Source organism: Channa argus, chromosome 5 (genome assembly GCF_033026475.1).
Source record: "Channa argus isolate prfri chromosome 5, Channa argus male v1.0, whole genome shotgun sequence".
In the NCBI taxonomy this organism is placed as follows: Eukaryota; Metazoa; Chordata; class Actinopteri; order Anabantiformes; family Channidae; genus Channa; species Channa argus.
The window spans coordinates 16,336,609-16,349,017 of record NC_090201.1 but is presented as its reverse complement, the minus strand read 5'-3'; the positions used below and the strand labels follow the sequence as shown (position 1 = coordinate 16,349,017).

Sequence of the window (12,409 nt, the reverse complement as noted above, 5' to 3'; positions counted from 1 at the left end):
CAGAGACGTGAGAATGCTTTTCACACATTTCTGACTAGAAGAGGATAGTGTGATAACAAGCAGTATTGCTTCCGCACTGTAGGAAAAAGCAAACCGGAGCAGTAATACATGCTTACGGTTGAACAATTTATTGCTTTCTGAAAGGGACAGGGTGTAAGGAAAGTGGATCAGGGATCCCTTTTTTCTCATCCCAGCTATACATTTTATTTTTTATAACATTTTAAAATTGATCAGTTTATATTTGAGCGTTGTTAAATATAAATTATGAACAGCTCTGCTGACTGTATTGAGAAACACTATAAATCCATTGCAGTCCAGATGGAGGTAGTGTTGTTCTGCAACTTAATTTTCTGAGAAAAATTCTCTTAAATTAAATTGAACTTGGAAATAACTAAATTCTTACAATCAACATAGCAAATAAACAGTATTGGTAAATATTCCAATTAAAGGTTTTACATTGTCCACTCAACACACAGATTTCACCCATGCTCTTTGCTCTCATGCTTGCTGATTTGTCTTATGTTCTCTATATGTCTGTGTGATTGCATTCCCCAAAGGGTGTATTCATGCATACTTCATGCTTACTGTATTTATATCTCCACCAGCCCTTCCTGTCCTCTCACACACCCACAGGAAAATGATCTTGACTTGAAAGGCCATCTGCAAATGCCACACAGACCACCGCAACGCTCCCAATATAGCCTCATGGCACAGCCAGCTGAGGGGTCAGTTTTACGGCCTCAGTCTGAGCTGTTAGTGAAGTGACACTCTGCTCATTTTGGGTTGAGTTTTCTTCACATGTTCTGATGGACACAATGATGAAAGGGGAAGATTCAGAGGAAGTAGAGATTGACTTGAGGGACTCCAGTGATGCTGAGCAATCTGATAATGGGGAGGAACCTTTGACTCTGTGGAAAGCCCCTACTGCTCTGGAAGAAGAGGAGAACATTCATACAACTGCACTGGTGGAAATCAGCGATACCAAGCCTCTGATAAATTCCAGGGACCCCCGAGGTATCAATGACGTCCTCAAGGTATTGCATTCTTATATAGTAACTCCATGGAACTTGTTTTATGCCCCTATTGCGTGTTTCTCACTGAATCATCTTAAAACAAACAAAAAAAAAAAAAGCCCTCTTTTAGGTGTATGTGCTGATTCACTGCCCTCCAGTGGATGGACCAAATGTTAATTGAAAGTAACGCATCTGCACCATCTTTCTTTCTGTGTGTCCAGATAACGTTTGAGGATGTGATTGCTGAGCCAATGTCACTTCGAAGTGGGGATAGAATATGGATCTGGAGCAATGCCCTTTTTGAGGTTTCCAGGGTTTGGCTCTACAGGATAATCACAGTGTGTCTGGCCATTCCCATGGCTATTATCTCAGGTCTCCTCTTTGCCTTCCTCAGCTGCTTACACATCTGGTAGGTTTAGGTCTTGCTGCGTTCGTGCATATATTTAAGACACAACATATATTCACACATACAGGGGTCATCTTAAAACTGAGTCCTGGTCATTTTGCAAGGTTTGGAGATATTAGTCTCAGAAAGTGGTTTCTGAAGTTTAGTTGGTGGCCTCCAATATCAAATAAATAGATAATGAATCATTACATAAATCTTTATATGACTAAATTTATTTATGAGTTAAATACCCAGTGGCAAAATAATTATACTCATTATTGAAGCAATGAATATTAAACGTTTGGGAAGTTTGGAAGTACAGCTAAAAATATGAGGTTTATGTCCTTATTTCACCCAAAGGTGTATAAAACCAACCACATCCTGCATGTTCACACAGTGACCTAGAAAATATGATATTTTATGAGATTTTGATGGGCAGCATGATGATGAGTCGTTAGTGATGGTTATGTGGTGAAATTAAATTGCCCGTAGGTGTGAATGTGTATTTCTCTCTGTGTTGGCCCTGAGAAACACTGCTGACCTGTCCAGGATGTATCCTGCCTCTTGCTCAATGACAGCTGGGATAGGCTCCAGCCCCCATTAAATGCTGAAAAGATTAAGCAGTTAATAATAATAATTGGACATTTTGGTAATGTTGGTTTTTGCAATTTGTGGTTTTCTGTGACAGGATGGTTGTTCCATGTATCCAGTGCATCTTTATTGGGACCCGGTGGCTGCAAAGCCTGTGGAGCATTGTGCTTGGAGTCATTATCCATCCTTTCCTCACCAGTGCAGCGAGATGCTGGGGAGGCTTCAGCATTCACCTTGCCAAAGAATGAGACTTATGAGAAGCATATCCATACTCTGACTGTTTGTTGTGTGTTTGTGTTGACTCAGCTTAAATGGGCATTGTTATTTGATTTTTTAATGTTGACGTCAAAGTAAAATATTTATTAATACAAGTTTTCCACAGCTCTGCTCAAAATCCTGGAGAATTACACACTTTTTAACAATTTCCTTCCTTTTGATATATTTATAAACAACAGTTTGCTGTGAATCTCCCAAAAAGAAGGTGGTGTCATTTTAAAATACATCCCCCAAGCATGAAATCACTTGGTAAAACGAAATGTATAACATCTCTTCACTGCTGTGATCAAGATTAAGGAATTGAGTCTTCAAAATGTACAGTCACACGTTAGAAGAAAACAAGAGTGATACAAATAAGTTTATTTGTTACACATGCAGTCATTTGGTTAACATTGATGTTAGGAATACACCTTTGGATGAACTTTAGATCGGTTTTAATGGAAAGAAGAACCAGTTATATTAAGATTGTGACAATAAAATGCATGGATCCAACTTTTTTCCACTTTGTAATTTAGTTTAAAACACAAAACAGTATTTGTGAATTTTGTAATTTGGGAAATATTTGTTTAGGAACATAAATCATTACGTAAGATGTAAGATGTCAGTTCTCCACTCTAAACCTGTACTGTGACTGACTCAGATGTAAAACACTGTCTGACAGCCAGACAGGACACATCCTGATTTACAGTTTTAAATTATTCTGTATGTACTTATTTACTTCTATTTATTTATGAAATAGCTGGAAGGCTGAAAACAACATTGTGTACATAAGCAACATTTGAGACAGTGTGTGGTTGCACAGGCACAATTATATGTGTCAGGCCAGAAGAATTAGTTTCTTCTCAAAAGGGAATAATATTGTCTCATACACAGATTTTGTCAGCAGTGCAGCAGTTTGGCCATGCTTGCTGGTTAAGGGAAGAAACATTTTTATTCTATGTATTGTGACAAGTTTCAACAGGATTGTTTCGAGTAAACTCATTAGTTCAGGTGGCTATGGTTTAGGGGTATAGCAGCTTGTTAAGCAGTTGCAATGTCTGTGGTTTGATTTCCAGCTTCTTTAATTTTCATGAAGCTGAAAAGTTCCCTTAGATAAGACACTGAACAGCAGCTGTCATCATCCTGAATTTCCCCTTGGGGACTGATGAAGAATAGTCAAATTTACAGGCATTTACATACATTTACAAATGAATTTTTACCTTTCAGATATGCAAACTGAACATTTTTTACTTATTGATTATGTTTAGTTGGAATGTCATTAACTATACAGCATGTTGATTTAACAATCCAACCAAAGCCTTAAAGCATGATAGTGATGAGAGGTATGGATGACAGCAAAAACATTGTTCAAAATACGTCTGTGCTACACTGTGGTTTAACTAATGACTTAAGAGACTGCTAAAACCGAGAAGATGCAGTTTAGGTGAAACAATAGAAAACCTCAAACTGATTTTCTTTCCCTGTTCCAGACCAAATGACAGCACTCAAAAATGTTTACATCGTAGCATTCTGTCCCAACACACTGGTTATCAACATGTTGTCTCTCCTGTTGGTGACTAGCCAATTTCCTCATGCTGCTGTCATTTTGGATATTTAGGTTTCCCCTTCTGTGGAGAGTATGGCCAACAGTCGCAGCAGATGTTTGCAGGCTAGAACTTCTCCCCAAGCTCAGTCATGTATATTAGAGACACTGTTATAATGATGTCTGCTGCTGTGCTGGTTCTCTCCTTCAACAGCTAGCCTGTATAAAATGGTAAATTAAACTTTGACTATTAATTAGAAAATGTGAAACTTTTCTTTTTGTGTCTTTTAAAGCTTTCAAAGCTGTGGATATTGTTCAAAGTGATCTCAACTTAGTGGACAGAAAGAGAATGTAGGCTGTAAACACTACTTTTGTGGTTTTATAAGGTTTTGAAAACAGTGGTGATCAGATCTATTTGGATGTATTTACTAGCCAAAAACTTGAATACATATCAACAAATTCACTAAAATGCATGGTAAAATAAACATCAAAAAGTTGGCTCACCATCAAAGCAAAGAGTGACTGAAGGTAGTGTGTTTTGTGGTCCACCCCTTTCTCATGAAAGCAATAACAATAATAATTTAGCAAGCTAATTTAACAAGCATTATTTTGAACTATATATATATTCGTGATGTAAGAAAGGAAAGTAGCAAAGTATGAGTACTGACTGTACTGTACTTACAGTAGGTACATTTTACTTTGGAGAAGAAATTGAGCAAGATGTAGAGATGTATTATTACACTGAATAGGACATAAATTGGGAAGTAATATACTATGTATATTGGCTTACACTTTGCTCCATAATAGGTCTAGAAATGCTCATTTTCTTTTCAAATGGAGAAAAAGAGGAACCAAATCCTGTGACTCTCCATTACATCTCAAAGTTGGCTCATGTCTCTACTATTTATCCTAGTGAATTTTAAGAGAAACAAGTTGGCCAACATAGTAAGTAGAATGAGACTGAAATGACAACCCTAACGCACACGAAATCTTCGTAGATTTTTCCTTAGGGTACAAGATTGTTAGAATAAAAACAGCAGAAAAGAACAGTGAGCTTTAAATGATGAAACGGAAAAGTGAATTATAAATGATGTCATAAAAAATCGAAGCAGAAGTTTGGTGCATTTGGGCCATTCCCCTTGAGAGAGACACATTTCACACGCAGTCATTTGCAAAGGCATATGTTTTGATTTGAAGAAAGTCTTATTATTTTAAGAAAACCCTGAGAATATCAAAAATGTCATCATGGACAAGTTCAGAATCCGGTGCAGCATCAGGTAAGACAAGCCAATGTTGGTTTCAACGTTTTTTTAAACTGACCGTTTCATTATTACTTTTTTATTACTAGATTTACAGAAATTGTCAGAACATTTGATATGGGTCAGCATTTGATGTGGCTAATGGCCCAGCTTGCTCGATGGCCTTGTTAAAGTAGGTTCACTCCCTGCTGCGTTGTGTAAAAGCAGAATCACTACCAGTTATCCAATCCAATTTTATCCAAGAGAGGCTGCAAAATGTAAGAAGAGGATGGCTTTTGTACATCTCATGAAACAGCTGCTTCATCTTGATAGAGATCAAGCTCTGCTCCTCCTGCTCCTCACAATTTCCCACCTGATCAACCACCTTGAGAGCAGAGCCTAGTAAGTCACTGTCTGACTGTACACACTGGTAGTATAACAGGTTGGATGAGCTTTAGAAATTGACTGATTCAGACTGATTATCTATTCACTTTTTTTTTAGCTTTGATAACATGCAGCACTGTATGTCTGGTTTGTTTTACATCTTTGTTTGGAATTGTTCCTTTTTGCGATTTTACAAATCCGGCAGGTTAACTTCACTGCACACTACAAAGTCAAGTAAGAAGCATGGACTTCTAAGGCCAAGGAGTCAGAGATGTCAGTTCAATTTCAATAGCATTGCAACAAGACACAAACTATATAGATCTATAATAGACACACAGTGGCCAGAAATAACTAAAAACAGACAGTAGTCCACAATGGGCCAGATTGTATAAAACCAATAAATGAATATAAGAATGTAACTACTGAATGAAGGTCTCACCACTCACCCCAATCACTCAAGGCAGAGGGGCAAGCCTGGCACCCTCACGCCTGGTTCTGTTGGAGATTTCTTTTATTAAAGGGAGTTTTTCTTCTCAACCATCACCTAGTGCATGCTGAAGTGTCTTGAGATGACTCTGTTCTGACATCTAATAATCTAAGAACACACACTGTTGTATTGTGTCAACACTGTTCTTTGGAGTCTGGAGACTGTGTGGGATGAGAAGTTTGGCCACAAGAGGGAACCATTATCCTAGTTTCATTTATGTTAGAGCAATGGTGACTAAAATCTAAATATAAAAACATTAAGAATCTAGAAATGAAGAGACTGAGTGAAAGAAAAATGATTATTCACTAATGAGAAACAGTGAAAACTATTTACAAATTGAATTTTATCTAAACATCATTCATCATGACAAACACGAAAGAATTGAAAAAAGACCTCAGTGATATAGAAGGCATTCCTATGGATTTTGCTATGCTGATTAATTTTTGTTTTGTCATGTGGAGATAATGCATTAAGGCAAATCCTAAGTGCACATTTTCTTAACGACATTCACTCACTCCTGCATATTACCAAAACGATTTAACCACCATTTATATAAAAACTATAACATGCTTGCTGAATTACTGTGATTGCTGGAACAAAGTAGCAATAGCCACAGAGCATCATTGTATTTGTACTTGCAAATTCCCACCAATATCTTAAAAAGCAGTGATGAATTGATCTTAATGTTAAAATTATTGTGATTGTTACTTTTTTGTGACCAAGTCAGAACAGCATCCATTAGAACCAGATAACTACAGTATTTCTGACTGAAGCATGTAGAAGGATACAAAACAACTTAAAATATTATTTTGGTTATTAACACAGAAAGGTAGAAAATTATCTTAAAATGCTAAAGCTTCCAATACAGTCTGGTGAAAAGACAGTCAAGGTAATAGTGGCATTTTGCTGAGGGCAGGTGTTGTAGAAGTTTCACTTAAGACATGTTCATATTTTGGACACTGTTCTGCTCTCTGTTATCCCAGGGTGCAGGGTACTGTCTGGTCAGGAGGTTTGCATTATGTTTTTTGCTTAATTTAAAGTATGTCTAAACAAACATGTTGGCAGATAATTAGATGCTCACAAAGGAGGACTCGCATGACTGCCAGATTAGATGTTTAGATGACTTACAGCTGGCATTTCAATGTCCCAGTCTCCCTTTGCTGGACATCTGTGGCTGAAGGGTTCTTAGTGACATATTGGTAGGAGCTGCTCTTGTGCCTGCACTGTCGATCACAGCTGCAGGAAGAGTCCATTAGGTACTGTCTACAGCAGCAAAAGAAACACTTCATCTGGTCATGGAACAGGTGACCAGCAAAGAACATGTAGATCCAGGGGTTACAACAGCTGTTGAGGCTGGCCAACAGCATGGCAATGATGAAGGCCAAATCTAGTGATAGAAACAGAGGAGAGCAATTGACTGGTATCCAAACCCTCATTCTAATAGTGCAAATATAGGAATGGGGAAGAGTTAGTGCATGTTGTAAACAGGCATCTTAGATGTAATGTACAGAGGTTAATTTTCCAAGTCTGAACTCAATTGTCTTTGGCCCGATTATCTTTCTTTTTGTCTTTCAAACTGCAGTTTTATGTACGTTTTCAGTCAGCTGGTCTGTCGCTTTGGTCCAAACAGACATGTTTTACCATATATTACATGCCCTCATCAATGGCCACTAACAGGATAAGCAGCTTAGATAATAAATGGAGAGATGGTTTACCATGAACAAGGGTTTTTGGTGTATGACCAAACACCAGCAAAAGTAATGAGCTTTCCACCAGCCACAGAAAATTGTTGTAACTGTTTTAAAATGATATATAGAACATTACAGTCGCTGCTCAAGACAGCTGCACATATGTTAGACATCAATTATAAGGAAGCATGCTGAAGAAACCTAGACAGCCCTGGAAAAGTGGGATTTATAAAATATGTTAGGTTGGTGGATATCACACAAATTGGATTTTAAGTTGCTTGGCACAAATATAATAAATTACTTGAGAATAGACTGCCCAGGATGGAAAAATTAACATTATTTTGTCATCCATGCAATTGATTAAATTTCCAATCATTATACTGTCAGTGCAAACTGGAGATGTACAGTGAAAGATGTTTTGAGTTTTTCCTAATCCTTAATGAGGTGCTGAAGATTTGGGGAGTGTTGTCGTCTTCTCTCCTGGAGTAAAATTGATGGCCTGTTCTGTCTGTGGTGTTCTGACTCCCAAGTCCTCTAATTTATTTATGTGCTCTGTGCAGAGCGTCAACCGAACGCACCATCAAAGTTGTCGGACATTTTAAACACATAAGGCAAACGCCCTGTCCAGTACAGCTCTGAAATTGTCAGCTGGAGAATTTGTGGCTCAGGAAAAAAACAACAAAAACAAAAAAACCCCCACAAAATAGCAATGTTTAAACTTTTAAACCTGGTACATATCACTTTGACTTACAGTAGGCTACAATCAGCTTTTTCTTGTGCTGCCAGAAATAAAATAAAAAGACTTACTCTGTTTCTCTAGTGTCATTATGCACACTACAACTTTTTTGAGATTGAAGTATGAAAAATGGAAAGGAGGCTTGATCTTTAAATAATAAGGATACCAGATACCAGCAGCAACAATTATCTCAAAGATAATTATGACAATAAAAAGTTTAACTAACATTTCAGTCAGATTCTTGTGTTAGTTTCCCCAATTTGGGGCAAAGCTGCTAGAGAGAGCACTAAAATGGAAAGGTGGTTATACTGGATTAATCTGGACTATTAAAAATATATACATTTTTGAATAATCTGTTGCGTGGCTTTTGTTCCTTTTATGGCAACCTCCAGAGATATGAAGGATAAATCAGAAAACTGCAATTATATTAGATCATGTAAACAACTGGGGAGAAACTCTTTGATTTCCTGATATACTCTCTAAGTTTCTCTGGGGAATTTCTCTGAAATGAAAAACTCCTATACACTCTGATTCTTCTGTGTGCATTCTGGGAAGTCTAAAATAAAAAAAAAACATTGTGTTGTATTGGAAGTGCAATGGATACGTTCCCACAGACACTGTGACATAGAAGAATGACCTTCGCATTGAGACTCACTGATTGCTAAATTGTTGGTTTAGAATAATCAATAATCAATAAAAGCCTCAGTATAGATCTTGGAAAAATAATAATGCTGTGCTCCCATTGTCAACTGTTCATTGACTGGGAACCTCACAAACAAATAAAGGTTCTCACTAATCTAGAGTGCTGAGTGTGTTTTAATGAGATGATCTACTTTGAGCAGTAAGTTGCACGACATCTGTATCATGTGCGTGCCTTTACCTTCCCTTGGCGCAGCAGGATCCCATGCAGACCACATCTGGACAAAGAAGAAAGGAGTCCAGCAGACAATGTAGACTAGGACCACAACAAATGTCATTTTCACTGTGCGCACCTTGGCTTTTGAAATTAACCTGACGCTGCTCACACGAGAGACGGGATGCGCGCCTTTTGAGGGCCTTGTGGGGAAAGACAGGAAGCCCTCCCTCTTGGTTTTTAAATTGAAATTCTGCCATATTTTAAAGCATATCAAGCCATAGCAAATGCTTAGAATTGCTACTGGGAAAATGTAAATGGTAAGACTCATCCACGTGATGTATGCTTTGGCGCCCCATGGCTGAACAAAGTCACCCCAGCAGTCATACACTCCGTTCCCGACCTCCTTCAGAGAAAATATGTACACCTGCGGAGTGCTGAAAATCAGGCTGAGCATCCAAGAGCCGATCACACAGAAACGATCCTTTCTTTTGTGGAGGGATCGAAGCGGCTGGCAAATTGCTAAGCATCTGTCGATGGACATAAGGACCAGCATGTAGGTAGATGCAAACATGCCAACGACCTGAAGATATTTAACCAGCCTGCAGAGGAAATCCGGCCCATAGAAGCGAAATGTGATATCCCAAATAAGTTGTGGTAAGACCTGGAACACTGCAACGACAAGGTCAGCGAAGCTCAGGTGCTTCATAAAATAATACGTCCGAGACTGGTTGTGCTTTGTGGAGTGGACGGCCCACAGGACGCACAGGTTACCGGTCAGAGCGAGCAGCAGCACCACAACCAGGATGGCAACTTCCACCTTGGCCACTTCTTCGTTTCGTTTCAAAGGATTCACTGTGTTGTTTCCCAAATCACTGACATTTCCACGGAATGAAATGCCCCATGAAACATTCTGCACCGAGCTCTTCTGTTCGCGTAAAAGGTCCCCCATCATACGGAAAGGAGCCACTATCACATCACAAACTCTTACTCGGGAGCGTTGTCCTGTTTGCAACACGACTGCTTTCTACCATTTACTGTCCAGCGAACACCGAAGCAGTTGGTTTTGTGAGTTGTCCACACTACTGTCTGTGGAGAATCACAGTTCCGCCACTTTTATTAAAAACTGCTATGTTTTTATTTCTGCCATGAAAACTTCACACATAAACAATTTATCCATTAAAATTTATTTTGCACGGTTATCTTGAGACTGCAGTCCTTATCACTCCCTATGTCCAGTTTGATAGTTTGCTGAAGCTCTGCCAATATCATCAACCCCCTCCGCTGATCTTATTTCCCTCTGAAATAGACTGTCTGGGTTGAATGAACAGACTGCAAGTCGTCCGTCCCTCTCCCTCCCCCTCTCTAGCTCTGTACATTGAGTTTAGTTTTTTGGGCAAAATCAAACAAACTCTACAGTAAAATAAAATGACTTTAATTAACACTTGGATGTTACTTGTAGATCAGAGTCACTGCTTTAAGCATCTACAGCATTTGAACTAATTGATTGATTACAAACGAACAAAAATCCACCCTGCTCATACAAAGTCAGATAGGTCACTTGCTTCCCAGCATGATCACTCAATAGTGAGAAAATTATTATCTCCCCTTGAAAGGGTATGCTTTAAACAAATATAACATCTAAGTCTGCGATGCTGTGCTGTAACCAGATACATAATGTTTGATTACTGGTGAAGTTAAAACATTTGTGAGGTCAGTGAGTTATTAAATCTAAGAAAAGATCTTGCGAATGTGAATTATTTCAAATGTTCTTTGGCCTAAATAATGGTTTATAAATTATCTGTCAAAGACACTCCTTATCGAAAAGTATTTTTGCTTTCAAGCATTCGCCAGCGGGGGACATTATTTGAGTAAAAAAAACACCTACAAATTACACTCTAATTATTTATTCAAATTCAGTGTAGTTTAAAGTAATCATGTTTTCCATTCCAATTTCACTGACTTGACCACTAGACAGAACATTATTGTTCAACACTGAACAGAATATTTTTTAAACACACACATATGTTATATAGAGTAATTATTTTTTAAAAAAGTTACTTCAGTTCTTCAATATACATTTTCCTCAGGGACAAAGAAGCTCTGTTTAAAGGAGAAAGTCTAGAATCTCTTTTTTACTTGGTCTTTAACATAACTGCTGATTCTCTACCATAGCTTAAACATGTGAACGCCACATGTGCAGTGTGGAAACCTTTGTTCTGTTGACTGTTTGACATATTCAATGGAACAGCTACAGGTGCTGTATTGTGCAGTCATTTGTTCAGCTGAATAGCTAGGGATGTTTGGTTGAAACAATCTGACCAGACATGCTGGCAGATACAGTAAGTGGGTCTGTTTTTCCTATACATGTAATATCAGTAACAAACTGTGCATGTTATTTTCCTACAGTAGTAATGTAAAAGACTCAGACTTATTCACTAGTAAAAGTAAAACAGTACAAACTACTACTAAAAATAAATTGTTCAGTGGATTGGTAAAATAAAATCTAGAAAAGGTGTGTTCTGCTTGAATAATCATAAATTGACTGATGACTTCAGTCCTGATAAATAAATACATTTAAATAGTTCCTTTGTCCATTCCCAGGAGAGTCGGTTGTGACCTTTAGTCTGACTAAATGTGATTATAAAGTGTGAGGACGAGATGCTCTAATTGTAACGTGGGACAAAGTATTCAACAAGAAGACACAGATGTGACACTTTTGGTGACAAATCTTTTTAACTGATTTGGATATCTTTTTAAAAAGTGGGTGCATATTAACTTCATGAGATATGAAAAATTGCTGGCTTTGAGCACAAAACTGCCTTCTAGTAAAAAAAGAAGAGTAGACTAGGCTGAATTTCTGACATGGGAATATTTCAGCATGCAATATTTTCCTGAATTACTATAAGGGGTGCACTGTAAGAGCTGTCATGTAAACATTCAGGTTGACCAAAGTAAATGGAGACAATGTGGTGAGTGAATGCAGAATGTTTACTGAGGTAAAAAGTACCCTAGAGTCTACAGTCAGCATCTTTGTTCATCAGTAAATCATACGCTAAACATTGAACAGGCATTATATCCATGACAGGACATCATCGAAGGAAGTCATTGCTCTTGAAAAAACATTGTAGCATGTCTGAAGTTCCACTGCACAACACTAATGAATGAAGGTAGTTGTTAGGGTAGAACACAAACGTCACCCCAAAAGTGAAGTATGGGGGAGGGAGCATCATGAT

General features: G+C 38.0%; 2 protein-coding genes across 2 annotated transcripts; one reads left to right on the top strand and one right to left on the bottom strand.

The window, feature by feature from the left end:
• Nucleotides 1-670: 670 nt before the first annotated feature.
• Nucleotides 671-4,030, top strand: cav4a (caveolin 4a). Its single transcript, XM_067503704.1, has 3 exons — nt 671-1,034; nt 1,235-1,422; nt 2,087-4,030. Exons 1-3 carry the CDS (start codon nt 807-809, stop codon nt 2,235-2,237), a joined length of 567 nt encoding a protein of 188 aa, XP_067359805.1. The 5' UTR covers nt 671-806; the 3' UTR covers nt 2,238-4,030.
• A 196-nt stretch (nt 4,031-4,226) lies between these two features.
• LOC137127164 (isotocin receptor-like) lies at nt 4,227-10,516 on the bottom strand. The gene is made up of 2 exons (XM_067503701.1): nt 9,201-10,516; nt 4,227-7,283 (listed from the first exon to the last, which is right to left on the bottom strand). Exons 1-2 carry the CDS (start codon nt 10,126-10,128, stop codon nt 7,021-7,023), a joined length of 1,191 nt encoding a protein of 396 aa, XP_067359802.1. The 5' UTR covers nt 10,129-10,516; the 3' UTR covers nt 4,227-7,020.
• Nucleotides 10,517-12,409: the final 1,893 nt, after the last annotated feature.